Source organism: Alexandromys fortis, unplaced genomic scaffold, assembly GCF_014885135.2.
Source record: "Alexandromys fortis isolate MF-2015 unplaced genomic scaffold, M_Fortis_MF-2015_v1.1 scaffold_144, whole genome shotgun sequence".
In the NCBI taxonomy this organism is placed as follows: Eukaryota; Metazoa; Chordata; class Mammalia; order Rodentia; family Cricetidae; genus Alexandromys; species Alexandromys fortis.
Genome location: NW_026068021.1, coordinates 3,691,854 through 3,707,872, shown reverse-complemented (window position 1 = coordinate 3,707,872; position 16,019 = coordinate 3,691,854). Strand labels below are relative to the sequence as shown.

At 56.0% G+C, this 16,019-nt stretch overlaps 1 protein-coding gene across 1 annotated transcript in view; it reads right to left on the bottom strand.

The window, feature by feature from the left end:
• Nucleotides 1-1,418: 1,418 nt before the first annotated feature.
• Adap1 (ArfGAP with dual PH domains 1) overlaps nucleotides 1,419-16,019 on the bottom strand; it is a 50,952-nt gene continuing 36,351 nt past the window's right edge. The window contains exons 5-11 of the mRNA XM_050163243.1: nucleotides 8,963-9,075; nucleotides 7,763-7,909; nucleotides 4,118-4,201; nucleotides 3,812-3,874; nucleotides 3,223-3,294; nucleotides 2,776-3,004; nucleotides 1,419-2,594 (exon numbers count right to left, since the gene is read on the bottom strand). Coding sequence (XP_050019200.1) covers nucleotides 2,566-2,594; nucleotides 2,776-3,004; nucleotides 3,223-3,294; nucleotides 3,812-3,874; nucleotides 4,118-4,201; nucleotides 7,763-7,909; nucleotides 8,963-9,075 — 737 coding nt within the window. The 3' untranslated portion in view covers nucleotides 1,419-2,565. The remainder of the gene's footprint in view (nucleotides 2,595-2,775; nucleotides 3,005-3,222; nucleotides 3,295-3,811; nucleotides 3,875-4,117; nucleotides 4,202-7,762; nucleotides 7,910-8,962; nucleotides 9,076-16,019) is intronic.

Sequence of the window (16,019 nt, the reverse complement as noted above, 5' to 3'; positions counted from 1 at the left end):
GAATTCAAATTTTGTATTTGTGTGAGGATGCCTGGAGTTAACCCCAGTTGAGTACCGAGGAAAGCTGGCATTTGTTCAGAAACATGAGGCATGCATGGAACCCTCCCCACACGATGTCTCTTAACATACACAGTGCTCCTCACACCCCACTGTGCCCTTACCCACACACTGCTCTTACACACCCAGTGTCCCTTACCCCCCCCCAGACTGATCCTCACAACCCAGTGTCCCTTACACATACACACACAGATCCTCACAACCCAGTGTCCCTTAGCCACACACACTGATCCTCACACCCTGCAGTGCCCCCTTACACACACAAACTGATCCTCACACCCCGCAGTACCTCCACAGCACACACTGTCCCTTCTACATGCAGTCCATTCCTCAGGACTTCATGCCAACAGTTTACTGTGCCATTTGCATGCCTGTCACTGTCAGCGGGTGAGACGTCATCATCGTCTTAGCCCTTGTACAGGATGCATCCTGGCTGAAAGATGTCCAAGGTTACAGTGACTTTTCTTGAGTTGCCAATTTCCCATCTAGTGAAAAACCTTCCCTGCTATGTCATTCTGTGGTGACTTAGACATATGTCAAGGTGGTCGCTGTTGCTAGTATACACTGATGTCTACACGCATAAGTCTCTAGAACAGGCCCATCAGTAAGATGACACTAGTGAACCTGTTGGTCCTGGTGGGGGAAATGGAGGGGACCCTGGAATGTCATCAGTAACCCAGCTGCTATGGGGACCCTGACCAGTTTGGGAGAAGGAATTGAGTCGTAGATCAGTGACAGAGTGCCTACCTAATATATTCAGGAGCTGCGGGTTCCTTGTCCAGGGCCACATGCAAACAGTTTTAAGTGGGAGAACAGTGAGAGGGCTGAGGGGACCCAGCTGACACCTGGGTACACACCTGGGCTCAGCACTCCAGATTTGGCCAAAGATGTCTGCTGGGCTCAGCATGCATTCCTGCAAGCTGGGTGACTAGGCACGTGCCAGGAGTGTTCAACCCAGGGTCTGTCACAGCCCACACCCACGGAGGCTAGCAAATGTGGGCAGCAGTGGCCTAGGACGGGTCTTGTGTATAGGCTGTGGTAGGTGAGCCCCGGGTTCCTGCTGGGGTTGGACAGTCCAGGGCAGGGGCTGGGCCTTCCTGGGGCTGTAACACGCTCTCTCTCTCTCTCTCTCTCTCTCTCTCTCTCTCTCTCTCTCTCTCTCTCTCTCACACACACACACACACACACACACACACACACACACACCGTAGTGGGCAAAGTGACTGGGACTAAGAGGACACAGGTTGCAGAGTCAGGCCTGCCATGGAAGTGACATAGTTCTTCTCATATCTCTTACTACTCAAAGGGAGGTTGCTAGCCCTCTCATCCTGCTTTAGTCATCAACACACAGAAAGGACCACGCCAGAGCCACACTTTATTCCAGGGGACATGACACAGGGCAGCAGAAGCCCGACTAAGGACCCCTCCCCCAGCTCCCTGGGGCGCAGCTTTGACGAGGATCAGGTCACTCACAGATGTATCCCTCACTAATGCTCCCCAGCTGTCCAGCGGCCAGGACCTTGCCCTTTGGGGGGTCCCATAGAAGGGAGCCCAGTTGATGGGGTGTCCAGAGGGCAGCAGGGTAAATAAATACAGGTGGCTTTAACTACTGGCCTGCCAGCAGCAATCAGGGCTGGGGGCAGCCACTCCTGCCCATGGCCACCTCTTGGTTTGGGCTTTTATTCATCAAGGGCTCAAAGACTGTGAGGTCAGGGTCAGAGGGCATGGGTTACAAAGCGGGGACAGCACCGAACTGGGCACTGACGCCCAAAAGCAGTTGGGACCTCCCTGGCTCCCAAGGAAACCGCTGCTGGGCTCCATGCACAGCACCCTGCAGGCTCCCTCCCAGCTACCTCAGCCAGCTGTCCTGAGGGCACTGGGTGCCACAAGCAGCTGGGCCCAGGGCCTCTGCACACAATTAAGTTTTCTTGGGGAAAAAACTGCCCCCAGTAAAACTACCCCCAGTTCCCTAGCTGGGTCAACCCTAGGAGAAGGAGAGCTGACCCCTGACCTTTGATCCCTGACTGACACACAGCAGGTGCTCAATAAATACTTGTTGAGATGGGGGAGGGAAGGGGAGGCATGCGGCATGTCCCAGAGTCCCCAGCAGCCAGGCCAGCCCACTGCCACAGCTGTCCATGGCTGTCCATATAGCAGCCCAGCACCGGAGGCCAAGATCCCCTCAGGCCAGGAGAGTTAGTAGGGGCCTGCTTAAGTAGGGAGGCAAGGCTTCCAGCAGCAGGAAGGTGGCTGGGTCAGCTGGGAGCGGCTAGGAGCAGCGTGACAGGGCCCCCGGGTCAGGTGAGGCCCAGAGCCAAGTCTGCCTTCACCTTCAATGAGGTTCTGAAGAAATGCCTGTCCAGCGGGCTTGCCTGAGCCCCACCTGGCCATGCCTGTGCTGCACCAAGGAGCAGGATGTGGGCCAGGAGGCTGGGCTCCCCTACTTTTTCCGACGCCGCCTCTCCAGCCACGTGAGTGCAGAATCCTGGGGCCTCCGGGCTCTCTTCCTTAGGGTTTATGCTTGAAGTGGGCTTCCACTAGAAACAGGAATGGTCCAAGCTTGGGAGCTGCCAGCTCACTCAGCCTCTCTCCATAGCCCACAGCTTCCCCTCCACAGCCTACCTGGGGCTCAGGATGCAGACACAGAGCCACACTTCACTAGGGGCTGTTACCCGTGACCCTGCCGACACCCTCCTTTCCCGCACCCACTCCTCTCACCTGCGTACTCCTGAGGCAGCATGGGCCTGTCCACCACTTTCTGGAAGGCCGCGATCCACTCCCGCTGGTCTGCCTCTGTCTCACATGTGAACAGGAATTTGCGGTCCGGGGTGACAATGGTAATGCCATGGGGCCAGTGGTGGCCTTGGGTAGATGGTGGGAGCCCCTCCAGCACCGTGTAACCACTTTCCTTGCTGCCAATGAAGACTTCCCCTCGTGCAAAGGCATCCTGTGTGTGTGTGGATGAGAAGAGGCTGGGATATGGGGGGAACCCCTTTTCCCCAGGCTGTCCCCCCCTGTTTCCTCACCAAGTCTAGCCAAGTGAAGCCCTAGAATCTAGGACCCCCTGTGGAATCCCAGACCCGTTCACCAGTCACCCCTGAAACAGGTCAGTGGGGCAGCGGGGGGGGGGGGGGGGGGGAACAACTGGAGCCAGACCTTCCTTACCAGGGGGTCTTTGAAGTACATGAGCCTCCGGTCATCCATGGTAAACCAGCGCTTCCTGAAGCCTTCTGTCTGCTGTGGGTTGGGAGGATGGGAAGCAGTCAGCAGCCTCAAGGCGTTCCTCTGCCCCAGCTGACCCCCACTCAACACACAGAGGCAGGGCCTCACAGGCACCGCGCTGGCCAGCCAGTGTGTGAGGGGCCCTCGGCATGCTTGAGGTCCAGGTTAGGGTCCAGACCTTGAATGTACGCTACTGTGTTATAGAACAGATGTGACAGTCCCTCCTAAAGAGGGGCCTGAGGGCAGGAGGCTCAGGCTGACTCATGCCCTAGAACCTGCAGCCTCATCACTCGTCCTCATGCCAGCACCACAACACAGACAGGGGACTCAAGGACCACCCTGAAGCTCAAGGCCACAGCCCTAGGATACACGGGATGCACCCGGGAAAGGACTGGCCCAGTGAATCAGTGAGTCACTGTGCCCAGTGCGTCCAGTGACCCAGCACCCAGCCTGACCTCAAGCAACCCCCAGACAGACAGAAGCAAGATGGCTGACCTTTAACAGACCTAAAAGTCTGCTGCTCGGCACCTACCTTGGGCCCGGTCTTCTCCATGTAGCCTTCCTTCAGGTAGTTCCGAGAGAGCTTGGGCACCAGCTGGGGCAGAACAGACAAGACAAATGGTAGTGAAGCCCACCCCGTGTTACCCCCTAGACTGTGCGCCCAGCATGGCATGCCCCTCTAGCGGGGTGCCAACCCCAGACTGAAGACCTGCATGCAGCCAACCCTGGTACCTCTCTAGGGGCCTGTTGCTATACCGCTGATCAGTCCTATGACCCGACACCGATAGCTGCCTCCCCAACCCCCTACCCAGCAGGTGCCTCTGGGGCAGCCACTCACATCCGCATCGCTGGCTCCCGGGAAAGCCACCTGCAGGTAGTGGAAGCGGGCTGCTCGCAGTGCATTGAACCAATCCACGATCTCCTGAGGGCCGAAGCTGTGGTGAGTGGCGACTCCCGAGCCTCGTCTCCTCCACAGACCCCTCAGCTGGGCTGGCACTCTGAGCAGCCTCACTGAAGGATGGGACGAACCCCCATTGCCTATACCCCTCATTGTGCCAAGATGGGGGCAGTCTGATGACCAGAATCAGGGAACAGGCTGAGGCTGGGGACTGAGTGGGGTTGACATCTGAGCTTTGCACATCACAGGTACCTCTCTGCACCCAGCTCTTTCTGTCCCCTTCCAGATCCTACACACATTTTCGCTCTCCCTGGGCTCTCCCTGTCCTGATGGGTTCACAATGGCCTGGAGCTATGACTGTGTCCCTATCTCGCCACGCCATAGGGACCCCGTCCCCACCCCACCTGCCTCACTCAGAACCTGTCCATCTTGTCTTCCCAGACAGCCAGAGCCCAGCTTGTGTCTTCTGCAGTGTTTCCTTGGCCCACTGGGCTTCTTGGTGGCTCAAGACACTAGCTCTCACAGCCCCTGCCACACGTCCCCACCTACAACTGACCCTCCCCACATCCTTATGTGGTCCCACCCCCTCCACCTGCAAAAGAGGTTGACGGACCTCCTCCCTCTGTCTTGCCCTTCCTGTGCTGCAGGACAGACTTGGAGCCTCCTGTTGTCAATCACACTCACCCTACTCGGCAGGGCAGTGGCTCACACTTAGCCCAGCGTCAGCCCTCCCAAACCCTGGGCTTGCAGGAAGCATCCTTCCGCCTCTGCAGATGACCCAGGGCACCACAAATTCAGCCTTGAATTTGCCCATTGCTCCCACCTATTCCACCACCCAGGCTCTTTCTCCCTCCTGGTTCAAATTGGGTTCCGGGCTGGGGAAGTGGTGGGGTCAGTAAAATGGGTGCTGTGCATGCATGAGAATCTGTTTCCACTCCTGAACATCCGGCCCAAAGCTTGGTGTGGGGACATATGCTTGTAATCCCAGCACTGGGGAGGGGGAGGCAGGAGATTCCTGGGGCTTGATGCCCAGTCAGCCTGGTTTAATCAGTTAAATCCAGGCCAACGGGAGACCGTGTGTCAAAAAAAAAAAAAAAAAAAAAAAACCCACAAAGGTAGGGCTAGGCAGATGGCTCGGTGAGCAAGAAGAATTTAGAACTGAATTTGAATCCTCAGAACCTATGTAGAGCCAGACACAGTAGGACCAGACGCCTGTAATTCCAGTGCAAGATAGGAGGAGGAGGGGGCTGGAGAGATGGCTCAGTGGCTAAGAGCACTTCCTGCTCTTCCAAAAGTCCTGAGTTCAATTCCCAGCAACCATAGGGTGGCTCACAGCCATCTTGAAATGAGATCTGGTGCCCTCTTCTGGCCTGCAGGCAAACGTGCAGACAGAACACTATACTTAAATAAATCTTTAAAGAGATGGGAGGAGACAGGAGGATCCCTGGGAGTTCTCAGACAATGAGACCCTGTTTCAAATGAGGATACTCAAGGATGAGGATACCAAAACCAAGTAGCACACGGATCTGCACTCACATACACTGTACACACACACGACTTTAAAAACTGGGATCTGACAGTCTCCCCACGGCACCCTAGAACCTGCACCTAGGTGGGACCTCACTTCCTCCTGCCCTTTTGCTCTTCGGAACACTGTCTTCCCCAGTTATCCCAGTTGGGGTTCTCGCCCCCTGATGTCTGTGCCCTCCCCTGGAATGCTCCAGGGTGGTCTCACCCCCTGATGTCTGAGCATGTCAACATGGGCTCAGCACAACAGCTGCCACAGCTGCCCTTGGGGAACAGAAGGGATGCTGGGGTCCCACTGCGGAAGAGCATAGTGTCTCAGTGGCAGAAGGCCCCTCATGTCCTTCCAAGAATCATGAAGGTGGAGCCAGGTCTCTGTTCTTATGGGAACCAGCTAGCACCACTTGAGTATTTTTGGGGTTTTTTGTTTGCTTGTTTGTTTGTTTTCTTTTCTGAGAAAGAGCCTCACTGTGTATCCCTGATTGGCTTGGGATTCATACCCTTGGCTGGCCTCAAACTCACAGAGATCCACCTGCTTCTGCCTCCCAAGTGCTGGATCAAAGGCAGCTGTCACTATATCCAGCCTATGCTCAAGAGATTTTTATTAAAAGGCCGAAATCCACAAGACACTGAGAACAGCCATAGACTGGAAGCTGGCCAGTAGATGAGCTGTCACGAGTGGGCAGGAGCCCCAAGATTAGCTGCATGCCAGCTGCCCAGGGAGAGCAGAGATGAGCAGATGTATGTGGCCCACCGAGGGGCCCATCTAGGTCACTCAGAATCCCAGAGACAGAGTCCCTGGAGATTCTAGTCAGTGAGGTCTGGGGGCAGCCGAGAGGCCCTTCCTCAGTGAATTAGGTGAAGAGTGACAGACTCCCTGCCTGAAGCTTGGGCTCCTGGATGAATGAATGGACACCGGCACCCTTGTTTTCCACACAGGATTCCTCCGGGTAGCCCTGGCTGTCCTGGAACTCGCTCCATAGACCACCCGCCTCTGCCTCCCAAGTGCTGGAATTAAAGGCCTGTGCCACCACAGCCTGGCTGCACCTGCGTTCTTCTGTACCCATACACATGGGAAAACATACACGTGCCGCAAAGACATTTTAAAAAAAGGAATAAAGAAAAAAGTGTGAGTGGAAATAAATGAGGGAGAGAAGGTGCTCTCAGCGCCGACAGCTCAAAGGCGGGGCTTCCAGAAAGTGGATGGGAAGGCGGAAATCACTAAAGGAAGCCCCACCGGCCTTGTGGACAGAGCCACTAGACAGGAAAGCAGAGGCCCAGTGCTGGGGAAATCCTAACCTGAGATCTCTTTCCAGCCAAAATGCAGTGGGCAAAAGGTAAAATCCCAGAGGGGTCTCAGACCCCTCGCTTCTCAGAAAGCTACTGCAGGGTGTGTTCCAGCCAAAACAGGGCACACAGCAAGCCAGACTGGACCAAGACAGGGAAGGAGGTGAGGCCCCAAACAGTCCCCCCCCCCCCCCCCGTCCCTCGATGTCGAGAAAACCCAAGTGCTTGGGTGGACACAGGCCGCTACAGGCAGACACGGCTGTTTCCCACAGGTAAGTGAGACAGTGTGCTGGATGGAGGAGCTCAGACTGCACTAGAGTTTTTATGTGGTCACAGGACACAGACCCTGAGCACAGTATGAATAAACCCCTCCCAGGTATGATGGCACAAGGGGACAATAGGAGGGAAGACCTTCAATTTCCCAGGGTCGCCAAATCAGACAGCATGTTTAGAGACATGTGACAACTTCCCGAGGAATCAGCCCAAACTCCAGCTTCCTAGGTCTTGAGACACTCGGCTCTGCAAACACACACACACACACACACACACACATGCACACGCACGCTTTGATGAAGCACACATAAGAGCTCCAGCCACAAGATGCCAGGGCCCCTCTGCTTGGCAGTCTGCTGTAGATGAAAGTATAGACTCTACATGCTATCTTTTTGCCCATAGAGAGATGGCTGCAGCCCAGAGGGTAAGGCGGGATTAGTGCCCCACCCCCAGGGAGGGTACATTGCCCCACTTCCCCCCCACCCACCCAGCGGTACCCACCTTGCCATCTTCATGGTAGATAAAGATGTTGCGAGTGCTGTTGTCCTTCAAGTAAGTGACCTGCAGGCCATGGGGGTGGCCAATCTTGGCCGGCTGGAAGGTAGCATTCAGGTGCTCAATCTTCATGACCGCCTTAGGCTCCTTGGCCTGTGAAGGAAGGCTAGTGGGAACCCCAGACAACAGCCACCACCTAAACAAGGGAGGCTGGCAGGAGCCCTGCTGGGCTGTGTAGCCTTCAACAAGGGCCTGGATTCCTAGCCTGTGAATGGAATCACCTTGGGTGAGGGTGGGCTATATGACATCTGTGGGAGACACTTGGCATCTGGGTAACCCTCCCGCTGATCTGTGACCCTTCATGTTCTCTGTCATGTCCTGACCCAATTCTTGCTCGCCTATGCACCTGGAGCTTGTAATCTGCGACTCTTCACCAAGACCCTGCAGGCAAGGAGGCTCTTTTTGTGGTCCTGGATGGCTCCAGGGAGCTGTGTGACCATCCCTGTCCCTCAGCCAGATCTTAAATCAGGACACCTTTCCAGGCATGTGTTCTGGCATCTACCCCAGAAGGTGGTCCCTTCTTGGTGCCAAAGGTCCCAGACAAAGGGTCACTACGTACTTGGCTCTGTGGCCTCAGGAATACTGCTCAATATCTCTGCGCCAGTATCTCATCTACAAGGCAGGTGATGAAGCCACCATTCTGGATGATAGCATCACAGAGCTGAGCTCCCTCTTGGGCTGCCACACCTCACCTCCCAACCCTCTGTCCAGTCAGCCCCACAGCAAGGCTGCAGCCACCCACCTCCAGCCTCATCCCTGCAACCACACAGATGACCTAGAGCCAAGAACTTCTCCACCCCTCACAGCTGACCCAAGGCACTATCCCTGACTTTCTGGAAACATCCACTAGGGGGAGTGTCAGGCCTCCCAGGACCATTCCCAGCAGGCCCACATCAGGCCTGGCTCCTGGAGGCTGTAGGAAGGGACAGCGGTCAGTCTCAGACTGGGGTTGGGGTGTTAGTGTGTGGGTGCATACACATAGGACATTTCCCCAGGGGGAGCCACCATGCGGGGTGTCCTCTGGGAAGATGATGGAACGGATGGAGGGCAGCCACACTCCTGAAGGGCTAATACCCAGCCCTGCAGACCCTGGGGAGGCCAGGACCCCACATGGGAAGGCCGCCCTTCGCTCCATGCCAGGCTCACGTCATTTTTGTTGAAGTATTTCAGGGCACCCTCTCGTTCTGTCAGCACGAACTTCCGGCTTAAGAACTGTCCATTGTCCCGGCCACGCTTCCAGAGAAGGCCCTCACGGTACCCTGGGGAAGAGAGAACAGTCAAGGACCTTCCACCTTGATGCCTCTGTCCCTGTCCTAGGGACCCTCCGCTGTGAGGTGGCACAGATGAGGCTGCCTGTCTGGCCTACACTGGTCTGAGGCCCACTGCCCGGTGACACCTTGATGTTCCCGTCAGACCACAGGTTCAGGGGCCCAGGCCACCTTGGCCCACTCAGACCTTCCCATCTGGACAAAGCCACCTAAGAAGCAGGACCTAGGGACATAATTGGGGACATTGGGTTTGAGATGGCTCAGGGCTGCCAGATGGGACTAATGTCACAAAAAGAAAGAGGTCGTAGGGCATGAGAAGGGGCAGAAACAGACTGAGTCTCTGGCCCCACAATGGCAGGGGCCAGAAGGACGCTCCCAGAGTGCTAGGCTCATGATGCTAGGGTTAGCTAGTTCTGGGGCCTCTGGTACGGTTCTGCCCCAGGGCAATTATAAGCTACTTCACTAGTGGCAAAAACAGGCACCCTCAGGCGATCCAGACTCCCTGGTGCCCTCAGTTCCCTCCATAAGGCCCAGCTTTGCTGTGTTGGGCTGGTCCCATCCATCTACAAGGAGATGACATCGTGGGCTCTTTGCAGTCCGCTACCCCGCCCCCCTTCGTGGGACAATCCTAGGCGTTTGCTGGTGGGTCGTTGGGGGATGCCTGCATTGCTTAAAGCTCTGGCTGTTGCAAGCCTCCCTGCAGGCGGTCACACACCTGGTGGCCATTTCGCCCTGGGTGGGCTGAGAACAGGGCCACGAGCTTTGCTAGCTCCCTCTTGGTTGGGTATCAGGGTGGCTTTCTTTGGCAAAGAGGGTCCTGGAAAATCTCGTCTGCTGGCAGTGTGCTCGAGGGTGGCCAGGTAGCTTCTGAAACGCCATCATCTCCAGTCCGCCAGACCCTCACAGCCAGGTCAGCTCGATCCTGGCCACCAAGCTCCCTCCCCCACCCCCCAGCATGTCTTTCTCTGCTGCTGGGCAGCCCTGTCCCTGTCACCAAACACAAGGGGCTATTTTCTGTGCTCTCGGAGACATATGGCCATAAAAAGGCAGCAGCCTGGCGTCAGGGAGGGGGCAGCTGGCGCCCGTGGGACTATCAGACTCAGGGTGTGCCAGAAGGGGCCTGCTCCCTCCCCCAACTTCTCAAGGGACAGGGCCTCTCTAAAGCTATGGCGTGGAGGATGTGCCTTGCGCCTCGTCCTTGTCATAGCCTCGACAGGCAAATCTCTTTCTGTAAATGGATACTGGGCCACCAACACATCCCACTAGGCCAGGCAGGACCCACTTAAAATGTTTGTTAACTGACTCATTGAACACCTACCCTAGATGGGTAGTAAGTCAGCTTGGCCTTCCTTCAGCTTTAGCGCCCAGATTCTCTAGGCTTGAACTAGCTGAGCATGTAATCCAGAAGTGGGGTGTTGAGGGGTGGCAAGACTGGGTGCAGCAGCTCCTCACCCCCACCCCTTCCAGAACCTTCTAGCCATGTTTTATAGCTGGTACCGGTACCAAGGAGCCAGTCAGAACAAGCCTCTAACATGCTGTTCCCAAAACTGCCAGCAGGTGGCAGGAGCACACTGGAAGGCACCGTTTCTTTGCTGGGTTTGACTGATGCAGACCCTTTGGGGCTCTTACAGGGCATTAGGCTTAGTGCCCTAAAGCCGTTGGTCCTCCAGGCCAGGCCAGGTCCAGGACCAAAGGATCCCTTGTGGTCCCACCCAGCTTTCCCGAGAAACCACTGCCAGGCCTATATTTCAGGCCCTGACGGCAACACACGGATGTTTTGGGAATGATGCTAATATCATCCCTGGTCTGGCCCTGCTAGAGTCCACACCTTTCTCAGAGCTCTGCTTCCTTCTTGGTACCATGGGACTCTGGCCAGCTAAGGGCTGAAAGGTGGAGAATCTTTGCCCAGCCCCACTGGCCTGGCTGGATGGCCCCTGACCTCCCCAGCCCAGGATCCTTGGTGAGCAGCCCAATCAGGCTACCCTCTGGGCACACTTGAGGCCAGGTAGGACAAGGAGCGTCCATTCTCCCTGAAAGAACAAGCTGGCCTGAGGCAGAGGCCGGAAAGTTCAGGCAGCTTTGATTAGACACCTATGGCTTGCAGGGCTGGAGCCAGCTGCAGAGCTTGGGGGACTTGGGCCACATTCCCCAGAGAATGCTTCTGAGGAAGGCGTAGGACGCAGACACACAGAGGGGCTCAGGATCGCACATCCCCATGAGGAGGAAGTCACCACTCCCTGGCGTTACAAAGCCCGTCACAGAAGAAGCCAACCTTCCTGGGGTGATAATACAGAGTCTTGGGCTCTTCTGCAGGGCTGTGGCCATAAGTGGCAGGACCAGTCGGCAATCAGGCTGGAGGTTTCTTTGTGCTTTTAAGTTGTGTGCGTGGGGGGGGGGGCGGGGAGGGGGGTCTTACTATGTAGACCAGGCCGGCCTTGAACCTAGAGATCCAGTTTCCTCAGCCTCCCGAGGCTTAAGATTAAAGGCGTCTGCCGCCACTGCTCAGTTTGGGGGCTTCACTCTTGATCCTCACAAATGGGAAAGAACCTGATGTCCCTCCGTTGTGACACATTTAAGCAACTACAGTGCCCCGCGTGCCAGGTAGACGGCCCTGCCACCCACAGGATGAGCTCCAGGCAGCAAGGCAGGTGACAGAGAGGCCAGGCCCTGGGGCACCCTGCACCGCGCATCTCCACTCAGTCGGGGCAAACTGGGCTGCAGGGGCGGGGGAGGCCACTGCGGCACCTTCTCATTCACACAGTTTCAGAACCCGCAAGCTCCAAGAACTGCACTGCAAACAGAATATGCAAAGTGTATGCAAATTGTGTGGCATATATGTAAACTGTGCGTTTGTTCTTGATTCAGGGCGATGAGCACGTGGTCTTGCTATGAGTGTGACAGGAAGCTGGCTAAGGTGTGAGCCAGGTGGGTGTTCCATGCCGTGGGATGCTCCTGAGTGGGAGCGGCATCCACGTCATCTGGCCTATCCCACTGGGGTATTACCAGTGGAAGGCTGGGCACAGAGCCACCAGGGAAACTGAGGCTCCATAACCTTACCCAGACTGGCTCAATCGTACTCAGCTTCGGGCTTCAGGGTTCTGTTTGCTTCTGCTGGCAACCACATCCAGCAGAACTGTAACTCCAGTAATGGATATCTGACGCCCTCTTCTGGCCTCCACAGATATTGCACACATGTATGGTATAGACATACATGCAGGCAAACACACCCAGGGGGCTCAGACTCTGTGTGTGTTCTCGGGGCTCAGCCTTTTCCTACCCACTGCTCTAGACACTTGGGCCGTCCCAAAGCTCTCTGGGTCCCTTCTGCACCTGTAAGAGGGGTCCAGAGCAGGTTTCTGTGTGTGCAGGCTCAGACTCTGAATGACTGGCCCTTTGCCATCTCACAGGGATACTCCAACTCCAAGGAGGACAGAGGGGCCTTGCGGGTGACAGGAGCTGAGATCAAAGCCTGCAAGCCTCTGAGCTTAGGTCCCTGCAGGGCCTCCGTGGCATGTCTGCCCTCACTCTGCCTGCTCACTGGGAGCCTTGTTTTCCATTTTAGGAACCCAGGGTCCCCTCAGCAGGTGACCACCACCCACTCAGCCCTGACTGCTAATTCCTGTCTTGGCTCTGGGAACAGCTCCCATTCTTTCCCCTGTGTCTACTTGGATGTGATTGGTCACACCAGGAAGGCTTCCACAGCCCTCTGCACTGGCTCACTTGGGCTCCCTGACCTGAGATGGGGTCAGGCAGGGTCCTCCTTCAAGACAAAGTGACACCTCTCAGAGACTGGCCCCTTTAGGCCATCGTGTCCCCCCAGTATAAAATGCTCTGGCTTGAAGATGCCCTTGATGTTCTGGTCACAGGAACCCTTCAACGTAAGCACCCCACATTCCCTCCTGGGTACTTCTTTGTCCGTTCAGTAGCCAGCTGAGGACACACAGCCTTGGGAGGAGGGGGCATTGTGCAGCCAGCACCAGCCGGCGACTCTAGGCACTGGGGTTCTGAGCTGTGTCCCATCCTGGACTTAAGTAATCTGTCCCCTAATCACAGAGTCGCACAACAGCCAACAGGAAACTCCGAAAAAGGACCTCACCATCTGGTCTCATAGACAGGGTAGCAGGGGACCCTGGCTGCCACCCCTCTCTAGGTCTCAGTCCCCTCATCTTCTAAAGGGACAGGACTGAGGTAAAGCTAAAGGAGGCAAGATGGGGGGCTGGAGAGATGGCTCAGAGGTTAAGAAGAACACTGGCTGTTCTTCCAGAGGTCCTGAGTTCAATTCCCAGCAACCACACGGTGGCTCACAACCATCTATAATGAGGTCTGGTGCCCTCTTCTGGCATAGAGGTGTACATGCAGGAAAAACATTGTATATAAAATAAATAAATCTAAAAAAAAAAGAAAGGAAGGAAGAAAGAAAGGAAGGAAGGAAGGAAGGAAAGAAGAAAGAAAGAAAGAAAGAAAGAAAGAAAGAAAGAAAGAAAGAAAGAAAGAAAAGTAGACAAGTTCTTGTGGTACAGCAAGGTCACCAGACCTGCCTGCCGAACTCGGAGTGGCTGAGACATGGGACCCAGAAGAGGCCTGGACTCTGGGCAGGCTGGCTGACCTTGCCAGTGACCTCTCATGTGGAACCCAGCACCTGGACAGATCCAAGGGCACACACTACAGGCACCAAACATTGAGGCCTACACATGGGACAAGCCTGTCCCACACGGAAGATACAGCCAGGAAATGGGGCTACCTGAGTTCAGGGGTGCCTTACCCAGCTCCACTATCGCCTCACCTTACGAGCCACCCTGGTAAGAGTTTCACCCTGGCCCTGTGCCCAGCGCATGCCATGATTTAATGATCCCCCCCAAAACACCACTGTGCTGAGTGTACTGGCTTTACCACACAGGGAGAAACCGAGGCCAGGCCGAGCTCTGCCACTCAGAGAGCTTCACCTCTCTGCCTCCCTATTTGCACAGGGACATTTAGGACAAAGGTCAGGAAGGCAGCAGCCATGGAATGTCCCTGCCTGGCACAACCAGACATCCTATGGAGGGAAAGGAGCAACTCCTGGAGGGACCCAGGCAGGAAGCCATGTCTGTTGGAGGGAGGTGGAGGCCTGGGCCTGGACAACAAAGGCCATTGTCTGCATGCCCTGTCGCCCACCCTACCCTGTGAAAGGCAGCCATTGAGGCTTGCTTGGAGGCAGGACAGACTGGGGCAGAAGCCAGGGCAGCTGTCACCCAGTCACCTCCAGGGCAATGCTGGGGAGGGGCAGGTATAGAGAAAGGTGGACACGCCCACAACCCTGAAATCCCCAGCGTATTTCCGCATTTCCGAGGAGAGTTTAGGCACCCCAGAGAACTGTGACCTTGGCTGAGGGATGCGACCTTGTCACATGGTTCCACGCAATGCTTGCCCCTGCTGTGAAATAAGCACACCTGTTAACCCAGGACAAGCCCTCAAAGCCTTGGATCCCAGGCACATCACAAGGTCCGGGCCACCCGCACAGAGGCCCGCCTTCACCTCTGCTTCCTTAGCCACAGAGCCAGCCCAGGCATGGGAAAGGATGCCAGGACAAGGGGGTCCTGACCCAGCAGCCTCTGTCACTGGCAGGACAGGAGATACAATGTGGGCAGTAAGTGAGCCACTGGTCTGGAACTCTGGGGGTCGCCCCCTCTTTTTCTGGCCCCGGGTGACACTGCCTGAGGACCTCTCCCAAGCCCAGTTCCAGGGGAGCTCTGCTCAGACAGCCAGTTATCCAGGTGGCCCCATCAACCCAAGAATGTCATTCTGGAACAGATATTGGTTCTCAGGGCTCTCATACCAGGCCTGCACAAGAGACAGATGATGGCAGGGGACACCTCAGTGACAGAAACTCTGCCATCCAGGACTCCAAGGTCGCCAGAACAGTGCTTCTGCAAAACTTCTTTAGACTGCACAAAATCTGCAAAAATAGTGTAAGCTACTGTGGCTGAGCACTGCGCTCTGAGAAAGAAGTCTGGCACAGAAGGCCACTCATCACGGCCAAGCTGGTGAACAGCAAGGAGGAGAGAGGAGCAGACGGTGGAGGCTGCTAGCGTAAAGAGGCAGCAAAGCAGGGTCGCTAAGCAGGGACAGGGTCTCAGCCCTGGGGTGGGAGTGTCTGGAATAGGCCTGGTGTTGCGCAATGAGGGCTGTGCTGGCTGGGGCGGGTCTGATAAGGTGTCTCCCCGACGGAGACTTCACACAGATGACCCTTTGGCCTTCTGCTTCCATGTCCCTCAGTCTGGGGGTGGGTGGGTCGAACGTTCCTAATGATGGGCCCGTGGCTCCTTGGCCTTTGGGGAGGAAGCTGTGGCCAATGTCCTTGCTCAATGTCAGTCTTGACCCACAGTTCAGGGTATTCCTTGGTCTCTAGTTTGAATGTCACCACCCCGTCCTTCATCTCTCTCAGCCCCAGCACGCTAACTCTTGAGTTATCTCGGCTTGCTGCGAGACCCTATGGAAAAACAGACACAGTCTCTTCCATCAATGGCTCCCGATGAGGCCCTGAGCAGGTGACAGGAGGCCCCTGACCTCAGCTGGCTGCCGCATCCATTGGCTCTGACGCCTCTCAGTCCCCAGGGACCATTCAGGCCTCCTTGTCTGTGCATGCTCACAGGCACCTAGGAGGTAGCCCCTTGGAATCCACACTTCCGGTTCATTCTGGGCAGGCATGGGGCCACTCCTCTCAAGAGTCCCAGGCCTCACCTCTTTTGAGGCCTCACATTTCCCCTTTCTTCATCTGAGGGGACTTCTGCATTTCCCAAGGATAGGCAGTGGGGAGTGTCCTTGCCCTGAGTGAGAAAGTACTGTGTGGTTAGAGAAGGAGCAGACATACTGGGGACTGGTATCAGAAAGGGATAAAATACCTTGTCTAGAATCCCCCAGTGAGGGGCTGGGGTGTGGCTCAGTGGTAGAGCCCC